General features: G+C 37.0%; 1 protein-coding gene across 2 annotated transcripts; it reads left to right on the top strand.

The window, feature by feature from the left end:
• Positions 1–440: 440 nt before the first annotated feature.
• alpk2 (alpha-kinase 2) lies at positions 441–20731 on the top strand. 2 transcript variants are annotated; one of them, XM_030148578.1, is made up of 10 exons: positions 441–1286; positions 5859–7350; positions 9026–9173; positions 9598–9725; positions 9826–9870; positions 11552–11850; positions 14574–14662; positions 15899–16116; positions 18045–18093; positions 19963–20731. In XM_030148578.1, the coding sequence occupies exons 1-10, from the start codon at positions 549–551 to the stop codon at positions 20168–20170; spliced, it is 3414 nt and encodes a 1137-aa protein (XP_030004438.1). In that variant the 5' UTR covers positions 441–548; the 3' UTR covers positions 20171–20731. The 2 variants fall into 2 exon arrangements, with proteins under 2 accessions (XP_030004438.1, XP_030004437.1); XM_030148577.1 differs by having other exon boundaries at positions 9014–9173.
• Positions 20732–21965: the final 1234 nt, after the last annotated feature.

Genomic DNA, 21965 nt, shown 5'->3' with positions numbered 1-21965 from the left:
TAACAAACCCACATGTTACTGAGTCTCTGTCCACCTCCACGTATCCATTCAGGTCATTATCACATCAGTCAGATAGTTTGGAGAGTGACACAGCTTCAGCGCCGATGTCAGACCTTTACATATTTGAAAGTGAGATGCATGACTTTATCCTGGGTCCTATCGCAGATCCCCAGGAGATTAGAAGTCCTGAATGTGCACCATTATCACAAACAGAGGAGGACAATCATGACTGTGAGAGACATGTCCGGATACGTGATTCACCAGAGCTGGTGTCAAAATATGATCAGAGCTCCTCTAAGGATCAGGCTTTGGTGGACTATGAGTCAGACGTGGGCCAGGGTATGGGGCTAAGACCATCAGCTGTAGATGCCAGCGAGGGGGACTTAATGTCAGTAAATGATGTGAGAGTAGAAGAAGAGGTGACAGGTATAACCCCCCGAGCACAGCGAAGTGACAGCCCTAATGAACTATGGTTGGACGCATGCCAGTATTTGACAGGTGAGGATTCTGCAGACGGGGATGTTTTGGACAAGACGGGACATTCCGTGATGCAAGAAGGGCCGCCGACCACCACAGCTCACTCCTCTTTTTCCCCTGGAGAGACACTAGAGTCGGGTTACAGCCCCGAAGGTAGCAACACGATTGGCTGGGACCGCGATGACTCTGGACGTTGGGGGCCACCAGTTGAGAGGTGGTCTTCAGTGGACAGCTGGGCCACTGCACTTTCTGACTGGGCAGAGATCATCTCAGCTCCACTAGAGGACATCACAGCCGCCTTCACAGAGATAGGGGCAGAGATAGATGCTTTGACACAGGCACTGGCAGAAGTAACAACTCATACAGAAGAAGAAGAGACACTCGTTGAGAGACAGGGTCAGGTCCAGACTCAGCCACCCATGGGTGTCCAGGATCAGCCTTTAGAGGCAGAAAAGATTGCGGAGAGTTCCATCTTCTCCGGACAGAGCTGCTTGTCTTTCTGCCTAGAACAGGGTCCCCGAAGAGTCCAGTCCTTGTGCGATTGTAGACAAAAACAGACGGAAGAAATCCAGAGAGGCCCGTGCTCATCCATGGGTTCATCTGGAGTGGAGGTGGCCTCTTCTGGAAGCGGAGAAGCCACTGCGACACCTGAGTCGACTCTGTCGGCGGAGTTGGGTGAAACACCAGCAAACTTCTTCTACTTTGGATATGATGAGCCGGTGATGATCGACAATGACGTCATCCTGAACATCGTCGAGGATGCGGATTTGGAGGAAAAAACTGCACCGACAGAGCTGGTAATTAAAGAGGTAGGAAGACCGTTAGAGGAGTGGTGTAATAGTCAGAAAATCAAACTTAAGGTGTATGTTCTATGTGAGAAACTAGATGCCATTTATGTTCAGCTGAACTCAAACTGAAATTTCCCATTCGCATGCTTGGGTGGTTGGTAAAATTATGAGTACGGTATGTTTACTGTTGTGTGTTGGTATCAGATTTGTATAGACATGCCTGCCCCCCCCCCCTCCCTTCAGACACACACATATCAAGGTTATTATCATTAACAAAAACTAACAAGATGACGAAAACTAGAATTGTAAAAACATCTTCATCAACTGAAATACATAAAAACTATAATTAAAAGAAAAAAACAATAACGAACTGAAACTGTGTTGTGTGCTTACAAAACTAAAAGGAATCAAAATTATGGATAAAATTCCCTTCGTTTTCGTCTTCGTCAATGTTGGATTGAAAAGAAATCGATTTATTTCCCTCAAGCAATTTTAGCTGATGACACCACATGATATTTAACGGTCCGTCACTTCTCGTCACTTGTGGTTTCCAGTCGTCTTCTGGTCCCCACTCTACCTGGAAACATGCAGACTAAAGTTGGGAGAAAGCAGCAGAGTCCTGTCTGGGATTTATTTGAATATGACAGCAAAGAAAATAAAAGATATGTAAAAAAAATAATAATAATAATAATAATAATACTAAACTAAAACTAAGCATTTAGAAAATAACAAAAACTAATAAGAACTAGCAAACCTGCTCTAAAAACTACATAAAATTAACTGAATTAGAGAAAAAAAAAAGTCGAAACTAAATAAAACTCAACTAAAATGAAAAAATCCAAAACTATTAGAACCTTGACACACACACACACACACACAACGCTAGCATTTTCACTAGGGTGTATAAAAGGAAGAGCAGTGGAAAGATTCATCCCTCGCAAAGCATGATAACAACGATCACCTTTACACAGCACATGATGGCCAGCAGATAAACCAGTCATGTGCTGTGGAAATATGGCTGGAACATTACGAGACATACCGCCATTGTGACCCTCGTCTGTTTGTCATACCTGTTGTATTGCTAGCCGGTCAGGAGGTGCGCGGTATCATCAGATCCAGGAGTGTTGTCACGTTGCTTTGGATTGGAGCCATTCGTTTTTGCACCCAAGGACTCAAGCAGTGATAGTGTATTATTCGATAAGTCGTTTTGGCTCCGATCTCAAAGACTGACAGCTGTGCGTGCAGGAGGAACCAGGAGTGCTGGAGAGAAAACTTCAGATGGACAGAAATGGCATCTAATAATAGCTGAGAGTTCAATGATAATAGCATGCATCCGTGGCGTGTCAGTGTGGAGGGGTGAGAGGAGAGCACAGCTGAGGACTGAAACTTGACCCCCCTCTTGCTCTCTCTCTCTCTCTCTCTCTCTTTTCATAAGCTCCCCTTTAACACACCCATTCGCACTGCATCCCCCTTTAAAAAGCCAGGATTGCAACAGCGACAGGTCCGTGGGCCTCGGACGCTTCTTTTGATTAGTACAGATGCAGAAAGCTTAGCTGGGGCTCCTGTCTCTAACAAAGGCAGCTTAGCTCGGAATACTGTATGGACTGTGGGCTCGGAATTATAGGCATGGTGTTCTACACACTTCAGCTCTGTGGCTTGATACAAAGGTATGTCTTCAATGGAGAAATGAGAAAATGGCATGTCTCTGCAGTTGAAAAGTAGACTGGTAATATTAGAATAATTACCTGTGTAGTGATACTGATAGTTTTTTGTTTTTTTTGTTTTGTTTTGTTTTTGTTTTTTTCTTATTGGTCTTTATTCCTCAAGATTTTCAAAAAATATGCAAATAGCAAAAAAACAATTGAGAATCCAAGTCTTCTAATGATACACAGCATGCCATATATTTACACAAATAATACAGGGGTTGGACAAAATAATGGAAACACCTTAAAAAATCAACAAAATTTAATTTAATATGGTGTAGGTCCACCTTTTGCAGCAATTACAACCTCAATTCTCCGAGGTATTGATTCATACAACTTGTGAATTGTTTCCAAAGGAATTTTAAGCCATTCTTCAGTTAGAATACCCTCCAACTCTTTTAGAGACGATGGCGGTGGAAATCGACGTCTTACTTGAATCTCTAAAACTGACCATAAATGCTCAATAATGTTGAGGTCTGGGGACTGTGCCGGCCATACGACATGCTCAACTTCATTAGAATGTTCCTCATGCCATTCTTTAACAATTCTAGCTGTGTGGATTGGGGCATTATCATCTTGAGGTGAAGGTGTTTCCATTATTTTGTCCAACCCCTGTATGTTTATGACTTAACTCATAAAGACCCAGTGCTACTTCGGTGTCAGTTCCCAAATGAAAATTTCTCTATTTTTAACCTGTCTTAAGTGATTTCTCACATTTTATTCTAATATTATGCTCAGTTTTTAGCAATTTTAAGTAAAAAAAAAAATCTGGTATTTTTATATTTTTAATTTACTGATCATGTAGATGTCCATAAAAGCTCAGATTAAAGTTGAGGGTTATATCAAAAATACAGAAAACTGAAGAAAATGTGACATTTACAGTAAAATACATAATTAACTAAACATAAATCAAGTGTATCCACCCACTGTCAGTTATCAAACGCTATGAGTTTTAGTCGTGAATCAATGTTGAGGAAGATGACAGTGTTTCCATGGTGACTACGGAGCCTCTGAAAGTCCAAATGGGTCATATCTGATGACCATGAAAAGATGACAAACTGTATTTTACACCAATTATTTACATGGATTGATAGGATTAGTGGTGCTGAAGTTATTAAACATTTTACATCAGTAGATGATTTTGGTTACCAGTGGCTGTTTGGGTCTTTATGGGTTAATGAATGGTGATGGGACTTTTGGCTCTTTGAAGGGAGCCGTTCACTGAAAAGAGCCATTCAAAAGACTGGCTTTTTTATGTTTTTGGCATTATTTTGAAACACCAATGTTTTAATGACTAAATAGGTGTTACCAGCCGCCGGGCCAAGGGGTAATCTGGACTGGCAGCAAAGGTTACACAGGCAAGGGTGCACTGTGTAGCCAATAAAATGAGAGTGTGTGGACTGTGGATTAATAAGAGAGAGGACCAAAAGTTAGCGTGTTGTTCCAGTCACCGCTCATTTAATATTGAATAAACTGCATAAAATTCAGTTATATTTATGTTCATGTTTATGTTTATGCATTTGGCAGACACTTTTTTCCAAAGCGACTTACAGGGGAAAACCAATTAAATCACTCAATCAATCAAATTTTATTTATATAGCGCCAGATCACAATAAAGTTCTCATGACACTTTATATATAGAGTTGGTCAAAACCAGACTCTAAGCCAATTTACAGAAACCCAACAAGCAATATTTCCATCATATCAGCTATCTAAAAGCTTTTTGGTTTAAAGTTCATTATCCACATTTATACATTTATACATTGACGTGGCAGTAAATATTATCTTACCGTAAAGAAGAATAGTTAGTTCAAATGTGTGGGCTAAATACATGGCATGAGAGGTGACATTAGGCAAATGCTGGAATTTGACCAAAAACATCACGGTACATTATGTGGACTAGTCTGTAGCCTAAAAATGAAGAAGAAAATAAAACGATTTCTTATGAAATAACATTTTATTCTCCTCAAAACAAGAACAATAAATGTGTGTAAACATACGGAAAAAATTGCACAAAACACAACAGCGATTAATCACTACAATTACTTAAATACCTGAACTGTAGTGCAGTTCTCAGAACAAGAACAGTATGTTGGTAAATTGACAGGCAATCAGACAATCCCTCCTTAAAAAAAAAATAAAAAATGAACAGCTCTTTACAAAGACTCGGTTCCCACCGTTCATTTAAAAGAGCCGTTCAAAAGATTCGATTTGTTTGTGAACATCACATCACTATTAATGAATCTTATGGTAGGGGTCTATGATCATTCTTAGAAGGGTCACCAGTGATCCGGTGGACTTCCAGGGGTTAAATGATAATTTTATGTCAACTAAGTTCAATTTGTTGAAAAATGTTTGAACTATTGGACTGAAAATATGTTTTTTTTTGTTTTTTTTGTTTTTTTTTTATTAGTGATAGTTAACAAGACAATGCGGACAGAAAAACAACAACAACAACACATAAACAAAGGGAAACTCAAACAAATAAACAAGCAAACCAAAAACAACCACAATAACAGAGTATTCACAAACAACAACAACATCATATTACAATGAAAAAGATCATAAATGTAAATAGTAACCAAACAATATAGCTTGGTTAGGGGCGATAGGGAAAAGGGGAAGAGGGGGATGTGAATGAAAGTGAGAAAGAGAGAGGGGGGAGTGAGGGGGAAAATCATAATTGTTGTAATAATACAAAAATATATAAGAATAATACCAGTAGTCTAATTTGCTAGTATTATTGTGTGTGCTACTGATAGTCTGAGGTAGAGTACCCTTACATATTTATGGTGTGACATTATACTCTCACTCAAGCATAGACTGAAATTCTTGCCTCTTCTATTTTCTTTCAACTTTGGCTGATCATTTCTTACACATTCATTCCCAGCCCTCCACAGACGGAGTGTGTGAAGTAGAAGATGAACATATTTTCTACGCTCCGGGCTTGGTGGCCGAGCAGAAAAGCAGAAAGAGTCTTGGACCAGCTGAGATACTCCAGACTGATCGCCGAGGAGCCAAGCCTTCACCAGTTCCATATTTCCATAGCACAAGCCTTCTGACGAACTCGCATGTGCCGAATGTGGACAACCAGGCTAGTCTGAATGTTAATACTGAGACGCACGTGTTACTCAACACTTTTCCGGACCTTGACAGAGCATGTCAGGTGGAGCCGCAGTGGGGGAGTCCTAAGTTTATTATGCCCTTAGCTCCTCTGGGCATCAGCTCCTCCTTCACTCGTCAGACGAGCAGCAGTTTGAAAGGCAAAGACCAAATCTGTGCCAGAAGTTCTCCCAATGACAAGGGAGAGCGCAATTGTAATCTCTGGCCAACCTTGGATGGAATTACTGACTGTTTCTCTGTGGAACCCGATGAGGACCTGATTCATAAAAAGGAGAGTACAGTAGATTCTGCAGAGGAATCCAGCTTCCTCACTGACAAGAAAACAAGCACCCAAGAGATCGGCGACCTATCACACTTTGTCCCAGTAGACCATTTCGTCATCTCTAAAGAAAAACATGTTGCATGCATCACTTTAGACTTATACGACCCATTTGGCTCAAACGCTGCAAAATCCAGTGCAGCAGCTGTACTGCCTGAAAAACCAGAGTTAAAAACACAGGAAAAAATGCCTCATAAAACTCACAAAACCACCTCGGAGTGCAAAACACGCTCCAAAAAGGACAGGTCTGTGGGTCATCATCATCACCATGGGACGCAGGTGTCCAAGAAGCAGGAAAATGTACCTCATCACGTCCCAACTCAACAGACCTGCAAAACACAAGATAATCTTCCTGGAGAGAACTGTACCAGACAGGATACCGCAGATGGACGTGAAGACAAGGAGGTCCAGTTGGTGATTGAGAGTGGTGTCGGGGCAGAGAAGGGAAGTAGCAAGTCCCATGGAAAGAAGAAGAAGAAGCACACCCAGAACACAGCAGCGGTGAAGGGTGTTACAGGGGAGCCGCTGGGAGAAGTGGAAAATGGGACAGTGCCGCAAAGTGCAAAGGGGAGGATTGATGCATTTGAAGCCAAGCTGGGAACTAATACAGGGAAGGCTGTAAAGGACAGTAATCTGTCAGACAGTCGGGAGAAAAAGTCCCAGAAATCAGAGGCTAAAGAAGAAAAACCTCTGGCTTATGCAGAACATAAAGACCAGCCACCAAAAAGCGCTAAAAGTCCTCTGAGTGATGATGTCATTAAAAGGCGACGCTTATCACAGGATAAGTTTGGGAAGATTGTCAGTGCTTTGGAATCTAAACTACCGAAGGCAGACGCTGGTATCCAGGCAAAGGGAGAGGAAGCCAAAGCAGATGTGGGAGCTACTCGTAAGAAGGCCTACAGTGAAGTGGTCAAGCAGAAACCAGTCCTACCTAAAGAAGGTAAACACTCTTCTGTTTGGTTTTACTGGTGCAAAAACAGTCATTTAACCCTCCGGTATCCGGGTACGTCTTTTAGACACACTTTGCACTTTGTTTTAAAAAACTTCATATTATTTTTCACAATTTAAATAAGGTTAGAATTCAAAAGTTGTTCATTTTTGCATGATCTGTAAAATTCTGGCCACCAACTAACATTTGCACATTATAAACAAAAGAAAATTACAAGACTAGTATCTGTCTCCCAAGTGTGCCTAAAACGCACTGTTTCTTCCATTTGATATGTATGATTAGGGCTGACCTTGATTTGCAAAAATAAAATCAAATTAGAGCAGAAAAATAAATCAATATATACTGAACAAAAATATAAATGCACGACTTTTGTTTTTGCTCCCATTTTTCATGAGCTGAACTCAAAGATCTAAAACTTTTTCTGTGTACACACAAGGTTTATTTCTCTCAAATATTGTTCACAAATCTGTCTAAATTTGTGTTAGTGAACACTTCTTCTTTGCTGAGATAATCCATCCACCTCACAGGTGTGGCATATCAAGATGCTGATTAGACAGCAGGATTTTTGCACAGGTGTGCCTTAGGCTGGCCACAATAAAAAGCCACTCTAAAATGTGCAGTTTTATCACACAGCACAATACCACAGATGTCACAAGTTTTGAGGGAATATGCAGTTGGCATGCTGACTTCAGGAATCTCCACCAGAGCTTTTGCCTGTGAATTGAATGTTCATTTCTCTACCATAAGCCATCTCCAAAGCTGTTTCAGAGAATTCATGAAGAAGACTGTGCGAGGAAAATGGTGGTCACACCAAATACTGACTGGTTTTCTGACCCCCCCCGGACCACCCAATACAGTAAAAGTGCACATTTTAGAGTGGCCTTTTATTGTGGCCAGCCTAAGTCACACCTGTGCAATAATCCTGCTGTCTAATCAGCATCTTGATATGCCACACCTGTGAGGTGGATGGATTATCTCAGCAAAGGACAAAGGAGAAGTGCTCACTAACACAGATTTAGACAAATTTATGAACAATATTTGAGAGAAATAGGCCTTTTGTGTCCATAGAAAAAGTTTTAGATCTTTGCGTTCAGCTCATGAAAAATGGGAGCAAAAACAAAAGTCGTGCATTTATATTTTTGTTCAGTGTATAATATTTAAAAGTTTGATTTATAGGTGTGCATTTTACGCACACTTGGTGACAGATGCAAGTATTTTTGAACATTTGACCTAGCGCCAAAAATAATAATGCAAATTAACTGATGTTGCTGTTAATCACTGACATATGCCAGGATGAAAAAATCAAATAATATGTGATCCACTTTTTATGTAGTATATTGAAAAAAAAATTTTTTTGTGTTTTTTGCATCCAAAAAAATTGTTTGTTTACATTACAAACACGGCATTTAAAGGGTTAAAAAATGTGACAATTATTGAGTATTTGGTATTTTTATTTACGGCTCAAGTTGATGAAATAGAAAAAAGTGTAAAAGAATTAAAAAACAAACTGTATGAAATTTTTATTGACATTATTCCACAAGTGTGCGAAAAAGGCACACTTGGTGCTTAGTAAGGGCCTTGCTGGACAGGATACCGGAGGGTTAATCATCATTCCCTTTAACGTGATGCCATGAAAACTCACAGTCTAAAATAGTCCTGTGTGCAGACCCTAAGGTGGTGCAGCCCATCCAGGCGGTGTCGGTGAGCAGAGACCCCCAGAGCCTATGCCTTTGGTGTCAGTTTGCAGCTGTTTTCACCGACTACACTGTGACCTGGAGCAGAGAGGGCACTACCCTGGCTGAGACCAAGAGGAGGTATTTAGAGTCCTTTTGCATGGAGGACAGTGGCACCTGGGCTTTGACTCCTCAGTCTCCTGGATGTAACTCTGAACCTGTTTACATGCACAATAATACTCTGATCATTATCCAATTTCTGGAGTTGTCAGATTATTCAAGTGATCATATAAACCAGGGATATGGCCCCCGGGCCGTATGTTTGACACCTGTGCTCTAAACCATAGAAGAAAGTTTGGAGCCGACATTATTTCTATATTATTCTGTTATTGTTTCACTGGTCCACCCCACTTTAGATCAAATTTGGCTTCACGTGGCCCCTGAACTAAAATGAGTTTGACACCCCTGATGTAAAAGAATAAAAAAAAAGTGAGATTCTTTGCAGATGTGATTACTGGAGGTGAGGTTTAAATGGTGTTTTTTGGTGCTTTTCCTCTTTTTGAAGTGCAGGGGATGAGAGCAGAGTGTCCCTGACCATCTCCAACGCCTCAAACAAAGACCTGGGCAAGTACCAGTGTCGGCTCAGCAGCTCTCATGGATCGGTCGTTCTGGACTACCTGCTCACATATGAGGGTGAGTTTAGACCTGGACATGAAAGAATAAAAAAAATCCAACTTTATTTCCAGTTCCTTTAGAAATGACTCGTGCATTTGTTTTGTGTGAATCCCTACAGTGCTCAGTGAGATCGTCATCCCTTCAACACCAAAGATCAGCTCATGTGAGTCACAGCATGAAGCAAACACGAAGTCATTCTATGGCAATTCAACCAATAGTCCCCACATGACCCCCTCAGAAAATTCTGAAAAAATTCATACTTGTTCACCTACCAGATAAACAAACACATCCAAAATTTTAGTGTCATATCTGTACTAGTTTAGGACAGGGGTGTCAAACTCATGTTACTTCAGGGGTCATATTCAGTCTAAAATGATATAAAGTGGACCGGATGAGTAAAATAATATAAATAATAGGATAAGAATTTATGAATAATGTCGACTCTAAAGTTTTCTCTATGTTTTTGAGTGAAAAAAGTAAAATTCTGTAATGAAAATATTTACATTTACAACTGTACTTGAACATAACATGAACAAATAAGAAACAACCTGAAAATTCTTAAGAAAAATAAGTGCAATTTTTACAATATTGCACCATAGCTTATCATTTATACATGTGCATTATAACTTAAAGATCACAATGAATGTACAAATACACAAAACATTTAATAACAAGCAGAATATTATTAAAACTCCACATATTTCTATTAAGACATTTAAGGTTGTTCATGTTTGTTCAGATTATTTACTTTTTTTGTAAAAGGCTAGTCTGTAAATGTAAACATTTTTGTATAATTTAACTGTTTGTTTTTTTTACAGTAAAACAAAGAGTAAATTTGCAGTTTTCATTATTTGTAGGTTATTATGGTAGTATTTTACTAGTCTGACCCACTTTAGATTGAATTGGCCTAAAATCATTTTAACATCCTTGATTGTTAATATCTTCAGTGTAATTTTTGCATTTCACAAATTCATCCCACAGGACGGATTGGACCCTTTGTCGGGCCGGTTTTGGCCCCCGGGCCGCATGTGGTTTAGGAGATACAGCCCTATGTTTGTATACAATTTGAAGAAAATATAGTCATGCAGTAAAAAAAATATTAAAAATGGAACCAGTTCTATCCCAAAGCTAAAATTTTGTGCACAGCATCTTGAAACATATATGAAGACATGGTAAAAATTTCAAAATTTTCATTAACTGGCCACATGGTAATTTGGGTGCTCAAATAAAGAGTATTTTTGTGAAAAATTGAAATCGACCCATTTTAGTCACTGACTCACAGCAACACTTTCCATTGAAATGTAGTCGTTTTGCAGTATATTGTTGCATCTTGACCATAAGAATCAGTGCAAAAAAAAAAAAAAAAAAGGAGGTCTCTACATTCATCCATTATAACACAGTGCAAGCCTGAAGAGAGGATATTTGGAAGAATTAGCCTTTTGGCCTGATTTCAAGGCCTCATGGACCAAACATGAAGGCACCTACAATTATTTTGATGCAAAATATGGTCTTTTCAGGGGGATTTCACCCCAGACAGTAAGTTTCAGCAGTGTGGCTTGAATACCTAAGGAGATATAGCTCCTCAAAGTTGGCCAAAAAGCAAATTTGCAAATTAAAAAAAAAAAAAAAATTTTCAAAGGGCTGTATCTCCTAAACTATTACAGATATGACATTAAAATTTTGGATGTGTTTATCTGGCAGGTGAACAAGTGTGATTTTTTTCAGAATTTTCTGAGGGGGTCATGTGGGGCACTTTCTGAAATCTGGTTGATTTGGGATGGAATGACCCCTATGCGACATTTTCCTCAGACTACCTTCAGGTGACACTTTTCTGTGTTTTGCAGCTGCACCAGTAGAAGTAGAAAGTGAAGAGGAAGATGTCCGCTGCTCCAGACTCATCTTCAAGGAGGATTTCTTATCTGAGCAGTATTTCGGAGAGAACCATCCGGCCAGCATCATCACTGAAAAGGTCCACTTTGGCGAGGGGATGCACCGCCGGGCCTTCCGGACCAAGCTCCAGGCGGGTCAGATACCCCTGTTACTACCTGGACACTCCTGTGTGCTCAAAGTGCACAACGCCATCAGCTATGGGACCAAGAACAACGAGGAGCTCGTTCAGAAGAACTTTAACTTGGCTGTGGAGGTAAGAAGAGAAGATAAGATAAGATAAAAAAGAAAAGATAAGGTAAGATAAGATAGGGTAAGTTAAGGTAAGGTAGGGTAAGGTAAGCTTAGGTAAGGTAAGGTAGGGTAAAACAGGATAAGATAAGATAAGTTTAGGTAAGGTAGGGTAAGTTAAGGTAAGTTAAGGTAGGTAAGTTAAGATAAGATAAGTTTAGGTAAGGTAGGGTAAGGTAAGCTTAGGTAAGGTAAGGTAGGGTAAAACAGGATAAGATAAGATAGGGTAAGTAAAGGTAAGGTAGGGTAGGGTAAGATAAGATAAGATAGGGTAAGTTAAGTTAAGGTAGGTAAGTTAAGGTAGGATGAGATAAGATAGGGTAAGTTAAGGTAAGGTAAGCTTAGGTAGGGTAAGGTAGGGTAAAACAGGATAAGATAGGGTAAGTTAAGGTAAGCTAAGGTAAGGTAGGATAAGATAAGGTACGTTAAGGTAAGTCAAGGTAGGTAAGTTAAGATAAGATAAGTTAAGTCTTTGGAGTGTATTCAGAGGGGCATAATGTGTAACTTTACTAGGGGTGGGAATCTTTTACTATGTCACGATTCGATTCCAATTTTAGGGGCTATGATTCAATTCAAAACTATTTGCTTCATAATGATATCTGCTTAAATCTATTGGTGTGTAAAGGATCCTCATGATCTACTCCAGTCTGCTTTGCAAGACAGAATGACAAATGCAGACATTCAAACGTCTTTTTCACTTTTATTCCGTTTTAAACATTTATCCACGCTTGGCAGGAGTTTGGTGAGGCACAGCGGTGTGCATTGGTTTGCTGCTGGTGGCTGACTCGGCACTGTGCCCTTAAACTCTGAGTGATGCAGCTGACAGACTGAGCTCATCACATCGTGTTGTATATGACGCCAGTTTATTGCATTTGGCGTGCTATTCATATGCATTTTCATCCTTTCGTGTATCATTTAATGTTACGAAAACGCAAGGCTTGGACCCAAATGCAAGAGACTGAGACAAAAAGAGCTAATGTTTGAGTATTTATTTTACTCAAAATATTTAAGCAACAAAAATATCTTCACGGCTGTAGTTTCAAAAATTAACACAAAAACCTTCACAAGAGTGGTATCAAAAATTAACAAAAATATCTTCTCAGATGAGGAATCAAAAAAATCTAACTAAAAAGTCTTCACGATCGTGGTATCAAAAATTAACACAAAAATCTTCTCAGTTTAGGTACCCAAAAATTTAACAAAAAGTTCTGGATTCAATAAACTTACAAAACGAAGCAAAGCAGCACAGACAAACAGGAGAAGGTTCAGGGAGCTCCTGACTTGGCATTGCATGGAAGACACACTGACAACAAACACAAGGAGAGGAGGGGATATAAAGGGTGGAGAGGTCATGAGTCCCAGGTGAAGACAATCAGGGAATCAGGGAGGATGCAGACAAGACAGACACAGTGCACACAAACCAACAAAACCCCTCACCAAAATAAAACAGGAAATGAAACAAAACCAACTGACATAAATTAACACCGCTGAGGGCGGTACATTACAATTTAATACAATTTGATGGCGTGTTAATGAGCTAGCCACTAGTCGCACTAATCGCTAACCCTAACTGCTAACAGCGCTAGCTTCTAGCTGCTAACCCTACCTCCTCCATTAGTTTCCTTTGTTTTAGTGCTTACCATGAATGCGTATGTTTAACCCTTTCACGCGCAGTGGTCACTCCAGTGGACAGTTATTTTACAGCTGTTTTCTTGTATATTCATGGATTTTTGTTGTTCTTTTTGTTGTTGTTGGGTTTGTTTTGTTTGTTTTGTTTTTTTAGACATATCTTTACTAAAGTTTTAAGACACTCCATATCTTTTCTGACATGAATTAGTATCCTTATGTAGATCTCTCCTGAGCATAAACCCCCAAAATCACAAATCCTCCCCATAGTTTTCAACAACTTATCAGTAAATACATGTTTCTGTGCATCAAAAATTAAACGTGTGGCGTCCAGCTGAGTGGACATTTTTGCCACTTTATGAAAAACAGGTTCATAAGAAATTGTTTTCATTTTTTTTTTTTTTTTTAATATATTTTTTACATTTTTAAAATTATTTTTATTTTTTTTTATTTTTCAAAAGAAAATTTTCAATCGCATTGTTTTTTTCATGCCTTAAGAGGAATAAAAACACTCAGGAAAAAATTTTGATTAAGGTTCTCATAATTTGTGCGTGAAAGGGTTAAAGAACCGGCTGCATGATGACGTCAGGATGTCCCGCGTACAAAACGGAGGCAGACTGACGGCGGATTTGTTTTATTTTTTAAAATCAATTTCGGGACATTTTGAATCGATTCTGAATCATAGTAAATGAGAACTGCGATTTTTATATGAATTGATTTTTTGGCACACCTCTAAACTTTACTGTTAAATATGACTAAATATGACATACTGAACCTTTAAGTATGTCAACTGTATGTAAAGTATGTGACCCTAACCCTAATGTTTTAGGTTAAATTCACATTCGTTTACCACTTTCCAGGATAAGGATTGGCTAAAACTGTCGAAAACGATCCACCCCCATTTGTTTAATAGAACTAATTTTCCACTTGTAATTACTGTCCATATACCTCATAGCCTACTATTGTTCTTTATAGGCCATGCAGCCTTTCAGTATTATATCATTCCTGTATGAAAGTGAATGTATTATTTTTTTTTTTTTTTTTTTTTTTAAATCTCTGTAGGAATGTCAGGTCCAGAACACAGCGAGAGAGTACATCAAGGCGTACGATGCTGTTGCTCAGTCTTTGGAGGCGTTTGGAGAGGTCCCAGAGTGAGTAACAAGCTGTCAAGTCTAAAACCAACACACATAGGAATACATAAATAAATAAATAAATAAATAAACAAATAAATAAATGAATGAATGAATGAATGAATGAATAAAACCAACACACATACACACAACACAAGCACCTTGGTTTTCTGTATTTTACCTTTTATAAATCCTATACAGTATGATATAGAGTTAGTTTTGTGAATTATATGTATATTTAATATTTTTATCCTGTAGATTTACACATTTCCTACATGTTGCAGTATTTGTGTGGTAGTTTTATATAGCCTGTTTTGCACTAAATTGATTTGCTGCTAAATGGATTTTCATAATTCCTGTGACAGTGACAATAAAGATCTGTTCTATTGTATTCTGTTCCATTCTATTCTAGGGATGTAACAATATGAAAATTTCATATCAGGGTTATAGTGACCAAAATTATCACAGTTATCATTATTATCGTAGTATTATTGAAATTGTGCTCAAAATGTTCAAAAGGTACTGATAAACACACTGAAATAAGTTAACCACATTGTATTTTGAAAAATAAATATATAAATAAAATAATTGGCACAATGTACCTTCTGTTGCAGAAACATTCAAATATTAACCCTTAGTGGTCTGAGCCTATTTTGTCCGTTTTTCAGTACTTTTGATTTTGCCTTTATATACTATATAAACAAATGTTTACTATACCCATGTTTGGGATCTTTTTTTTTTTCCAGCACAACTTCATCTATATCATCTGTCTATTATTTTTTCACTTTAACCTACTATATCAACATAAAAGGACAAAAAACACACAAAAAAATATAAAATCCAATTTGAAAAATGTATATAATTTATTACATAAATAACGCAAATATGTTTAACGAACCTTTTCAAAGACTTTAAAAGTGAATATTGGTTCCAAATATTAGGTATAGAAAATTAAAATTGTAATTAAATTAAAACTATACACATATATTTGACATAAAAGCATATATTTACATAGGTGTTTTTTCGCCTAAAAGTGCGGTAATCAAACACGGTTATCATGATAATTAGAATTTAAACGTTAATACTAAGCGTCTGCAATTTTACCGCGGTTTATCGTTATACCGGTAATCGTTACATCCCTATTCTGTTCTATTTTATTCCATTTTATTCTTTTCTATTCTATTCTATTCTATTCTATCTCTACACTCCATCTCAGACCTCTCCACTCATAGTGCTTCTTGTTTCCGTTCCTTAAAGGATCATTCCCATCTACCTGGTCCACCGTCCGTCCAGTGACATCCCCTACGCCACCCTGGAGGAGGAGCTGATCGGGGATTTTGTCAAGTATTCGGTCAAAGACGGAAAAGAGATCAACCTGATGAGACGAGACTCTGAGGCCGGACAGAAGTGTTGTGCCTTCCAACACTGGGTTTACCATAAGACCGAGGGGAACCTGCTGGTGACGGACATGCAAGGTTTGGACAAAGACAGCCTTCACAAAACAATTCTAGTACAGTGAGTTTTTGGAAAAGAAAAGAAAAGAAAAGAAAAACAAAGAAAAAAAAGAAAAGAAAAGAAAAGAAAAACAAAGAAAAACAAAGAAAAGAAAAGAAAAGAAAAGAAAAGAAAAGAAATACATTCTGTTATTGCCTTGATCCCTTATAAAACATATGACTGCTGTTGGGCAAAAAATAAAAAATAAAAAATAGAGCCTAGGTGCATAATAGAGCCTAAATATTTAATAGAACTAAATTCATTTTGCAAGAAATGTTGAATAAAAACTTTGATTTTATAAATATTTCACAAAATTTTATTTAGATTTGTACCTGGATATATAGAGTGTAGATTTACTAAGTATAATCTATAGGTAAGATTTAATTTAATTCATTTGAGTTAATTTTAATATTTTTTTCAACATTTTAAAATATTACATATCATATCATTTTGTTGATGGATTTTATTTATTTCCACTTTATTCAAATAACAATCTCTCATTGCTCACAAAATATACATAAATGGTAAAAACAAAAAAACAACAACATAATACCATAATAAATTAATGCAATGTGTAAAAAGTATTAAAATAAGTGACTTTAAAGTAAGTAAAATAAATCCAATTCTTACTCTGTTGTAATTAAATTGTATTCAATTACAGTTAGATTTTTTTAAACTATTTTATTAAGTACCAAATATTAATTAAACCCAGACTCAATCTACACAAAAATACTCAGTATCACTCCACATATTTGAGAAGTTAGTCACCATCCAATTCAATGATCGCCCAGTTTATGTTCAATATAATTCCTCTGGTCTGACAAATGTTTTCAAAGGAAAAAGTCAATAAAACCTTCAAGTTTAGTTTCTGTCTAATGCACAGATTCCTCATTCAGATGTCATTCATCCAAGATTTTTAAATCATATTATATTTGTTCATAATAATAATAAATCCAGAAACCAAATTATTTAATAATAAGTATCAGTCATATTATAGTATATAGTATAGATATGCTTAGACTAGGAAGGATATTACTGTTATTAATTATTTAACTCATAAAGACCCAAACATCTACTGACGACCAAAATCATCTGCTGATCTTCAATGTTTAATTCCTGGTGATCCATTAATCCTATCAATACATGTAAATAATTGGTGTAAAATGCAGTTTGTCATCTTTTCATGGTCATCAGATATGACCCATTTGGACATTCATAGGCTCCGTAGTGAATAAGAAAACACCGTCATCTTCTATAACATTGAATCATCAGTAAAATCTGTGGAGTTTGATAAATAACAGTGCATGGACTCACTTGCTTTATGTTCAGTTAATGCTATATTTTGTTGAAAAAGTCACTTTTTCTTCAGTTTTCACTGTTTCAGACATAATAACAATCAATTTTAATCTGAACTTTTATGAACATTTACATGGCCAACAAATTAAATAAAAGAAAATACCTGATTTTCACTGAAAAAAATGCTAAACACAGAGCATAATACAATAATAAATGGTGATAAATTGCTTAAGAAAGGTTGAATAGAGAGAAAAAATAATTTGGGTACTGCCACAAAAGTAGCCTTGGGTCTTTATGGGTTAAGGAGAAGGAGTGGCAGTTTATAAGTTATGCTTCTTCTCACTCCTTTTCGAATATGCATTATATGTCTTATGTTTAAGTGTTTTGTTTATTTATTTTCTTCTGTTTTGACATTCATATTCGAAATAAATATGTCAATCAATCAAATGTGCAGACTTTATAAACTGCATCACTTCTATCTTCATCCTACTGTGTTTGTACGTCTTTACTCCAATCAGTTACATCATCATCATCATCATCATCATCATCATCATTTTCTGAACACTTTCACAGTTACAATGCAGATTATAATATCCTGATCTGCTCTGTTCAGGTGTGGGGATGAGGCTGACTGATGTTGGAATAGCCACCTGTAAGAAAGGGTGAGTGTTTACTCTTCTAGAATGACACATATATACGTATTATTAGCCTCATACACTGGAAAAGAATCTAGATCTTCCCAAATGTTTTTTTTTTTTTTTCTCATTTCTAGTCCAAATATCTCATCACACTTAACCCTTTCATGCACAGTGGTCCCTCCAGTGGACAGTTCTTCTCCAGCTGTTCTCTTATATATTCATGGGTTTTGTTGTTTTAGTTCCATATCAGCCAACACAGTGGACGCTTATGCATATGTAACTTTACTGTTCTTGATAAACCAGGGTGGGGAAGCAAAATTTTACAATATTTTGAGGCAGGGATTGAAAGACAGTGTATGACCAATTAGTTTATTGAAAGTCATGAGAATTTATTTGCCACAAGAAAATGTACATAATAGAAAATGTTTTTATTCTATGTGTCCTCCTTCTTTCTCAATAACTGCCTTCACACGCTTCCTGAAACTTGCGCAAGTGTTCCTCAAATATTCGGGTGACAACTCCTCCCATTCTTCTTTAATAGTATCTTCCAGACTTTCTCGTAATAGTTTTGCTCATAGTCATTCTCTTCTTTCCATTATAAACAGTCTTTATGGACACTCCAACTATTTTTGAAATCTCCTTTGGTGTGACGAGTGCATTCAGCAAATCACACACTCTTTGACGTTTGCTTTCCTGATTACTCATATGGGCAAAAGTTTCTGAAAAGGTATGGATAATAGTGTTAGGTATGATTATGACATCAATATATGTTTGGTTTCAAAACAATTGACGTAGTGCCTGCTGAGAAAAAACAACTAAATGTTCATTGTAAATTTTGCTTCCCCACCCTGTATGTGTATTGGACATCTAGCTTTATCTACTTGTACACTGTAAAAAAAACAAAAAAACAAAAAAAAAAACAGTAATATACTGGCAGCAGGGGTGCCGAAAAAATACTGTAAAATAACGGAAAGTAACCATCTCATAAAAATATGGTAATTTTCCATAATTAAAATGCAGTTTTTTGCTCAAACTTTACATGATATTTTGCATATTTTTTTGATTTTTTAATGTTTAATAAAGAATATTTTCATGTATTAAAACAAATCAAATTACCTATAAATATATTTATAAATAATTTTCAATGAGACTAAGTAGTACAATCCATTGATAAAAAACTGTATTTGGACAGTTTATCAGTGCTTATACATGTTATACATTCACAAAAACACATTTATTTGTTCATAGTCATTCTCTTCTTTCCATTATAAACAGTCTTTATGGACACTCCAACTATTTTTGAAATCTCCTTTGGTGTGACGAGTGCATTCAGCAAATCACACACTCTTTGACGTTTGCTTTCCTGATTACTCATATGGGCAAAAGTTTCTGAAAAGGTATGGATAATAGTGTTAGGTATGATTGTGACATCAATATATGTTTGGTTTCAAAACAATTGACGTAGTGCCTGCTGAGAAAAAACAACTAAATGTTCATTGTAAATTTTGCTTCCCCACCCTGTATAGATAGAGATATTTCGGAGAGCTGCAAGTGTATTGATCCGGCCCTTAACAACTGTCAAAGTTTCTCATGTGGCCCCATCTGAAACTTAATTGTCCACCCCTGGTTTAGGTGATTATGTCTTATTTTAAGTGTGATGAGATATTTTAACTAGAAATGAGAAAAATACACTCGCAGCTTTGTTACAACATGACATGACATTCTTATTACATTTTGAACTTTTATTACATAATAGGAATTAATTACATAACGCGGCTCAACAGGGTCACGAGACAAAAAAGGTTGGGAAACACTGACTTAGGCAATTCTGCTATGAGGCTAACGAAATGTTTCCTGACGTTGCTCCTAACGTGGTTTTGATCCTGTTTTCAGATATAAGGGCTTCAGAGGAAACTGCGCCACCTCCTTCATTGACCAGTTCAAAGCTCTGCACCAGTGTAACATGTACTGTGAGATCCTGGGCCTCAAGTCCCTGCAGCCCAAACCCAAAAAACCTGCATCTGCACCCAAGCCCAAAGCCCAGCCTGCTGCTGCACCCAAAAAGAAAGTGTTTGGGCCCACGGTGAAGGGCAAGTCCTAACCGGGTCCGTGTGGACTCCAGGTGTCAGCACATGAGGACACGTTTGGCTGCTGTCGGCCACGGACGGAGGAGACGCAGCTACACTTTAGAATATGTTCAGCAGATTTCATGACAGACGGTGTGTTTGTCTGAGTGTTGTGAGTTGTATTTTTAATTTATGTCATAACTTCGATGGGAAAACAACTGTGATAAATTTAAGGAACACTTGAAAAGGATAAAGTTTGTCTCCGGCGTCCAACTGTGATGTCTTAGATTGCTCGACTGATGAGGAGTGATCATTTTTCTTTTGCAGAGTTTTTCTTGTTTTTCTACTTCTGTTGATTTCAGATATTAGTTCATTAAATTAATGAACGTTTATTCATTGATTGGAGGAAATATCTCTGAAGTAGACTAGGTTGTATGATGAAAACACACACAGGAAAAGGAAATGTATATATCGGCTAGAATTTGCTTAGAGGTCTTATTTATGTCTTTGTGCATAAGAAATCAATAGAAGTGAATCCCCAAAGGAACTTTGTGTTGGTAAATGCAAGTTCTGCAAATTTACAGGATTTCAGTTCTGTTGCAACATGTTGATGGTCATATGAACTATGTTTTCAGGTCAAAAATGTCCAATTTCATCACAATTAATGCTATATTTTCATGTCACAAATGGCCAAGTTATATTTGAACTGAATTTACCTGAAAAACAAATATTCTATTCTTTTAGATTCCCTGGTTTTTCTTACAAGATTCTATCCTACATATCACATGTTTTATTTTTACAGGTTCAATATGGAGTATGGTGCTGATCCATCCTGCTTATGTTACGCCAATACATACATTAAGAATGTCACACGTCACTTTTTAAATCAACAGTTTTCTAATAATAAGCATTTTTATAAAGAAATAACAATTCTATATTGTTATTTCCTCTTTAGTATGATGATAAACTATACAATAAATAATTCTGATCCTAGTTTTTGCACAGGGATCATTTGTGGAAACGGTGACATGGCTGCCGAGCATCAGTATGATGGGATCCGTAACAACCATGTCACATCCGTCCACTGCCACATTTTGTGTTTTTGTGTCAGCTGTTATTGTTTTAGATCCACAATACTAACATTTATGAATAAGAGGAGAATTAGAAATAGTAAGTATATAAGTTTATTACTAATAAAGTACTGGTACTGACCAGATCATCATGGGTAATGTCACGTCCATCCACCAGCAAAAGTTTTCACATACACGTGCTATTCAAAATCCAATATTTCTGAAAATATAGCTTCCACTGTCAAATAATATCAGTAGTCTGTGCACAAATGTATTAGCATTATTTCAACACAGTTCTATGCATTTATGACAACTTTTTTTTTTTTGACAAAAATGGCCACTCATTTGACCCCCTAAGTAAATTTTAGCCGATATACAGGGTGTCCCATAAGTCTCCATACATAGGAAAAATAAACGTTTCTTGACATAAACCATTTTTATTTATATAATATGCTCTATATGACTGCCATTTTGTCGGGAACACATTTCAATGCGTGTCTGCTGAAGAACTATAAAGAAGAAGTATAAAGAAATACATGTTAGAACCATATATGTATGGAATGTATTATGTCTCCTATGTATGGAGACTTATGGGACACCCTGTAGTTTTTTTGGAGACAGTATGGGTAAGTCTTTATTGTTTTTTGGTTGCAATGCAACAAATGTCTTTGATTAACTGAGATTCACTTCATAGTTTTATTATATATAAATAGTTTGTCTGGTGAAGCTAATGGTTGGTGATGTGCACCTGTTTATATGC

This window comes from Sphaeramia orbicularis, chromosome 12 (genome assembly GCF_902148855.1).
Source record: "Sphaeramia orbicularis chromosome 12, fSphaOr1.1, whole genome shotgun sequence".
NCBI lineage: Eukaryota > Metazoa > Chordata > Actinopteri > Kurtiformes > Apogonidae > Sphaeramia > Sphaeramia orbicularis.
Note: the sequence above shows the minus strand (reverse complement) of the source record. Positions and strands in the feature narration are given on the sequence as shown.

Excerpts from the sequence above, each read along its gene's own strand:
- alpk2 (XM_030148577.1), top strand. The coding sequence starts at position 549 with ATGCAAGAAGGGCCGCCGACCACCACAGCTCACTCCTCTTTTTCCCCT. Across the intron at positions 9,174-9,597 it reads CTGGCTGAGACCAAGAGGAG|TGCAGGGGATGAGAGCAGAG; the intron begins GTATTTAGAGTC and ends CTCTTTTTGAAG. Across the intron at positions 9,871-11,551 it reads AACACCAAAGATCAGCTCAT|CTGCACCAGTAGAAGTAGAA; the intron begins GTGAGTCACAGC and ends TGTGTTTTGCAG.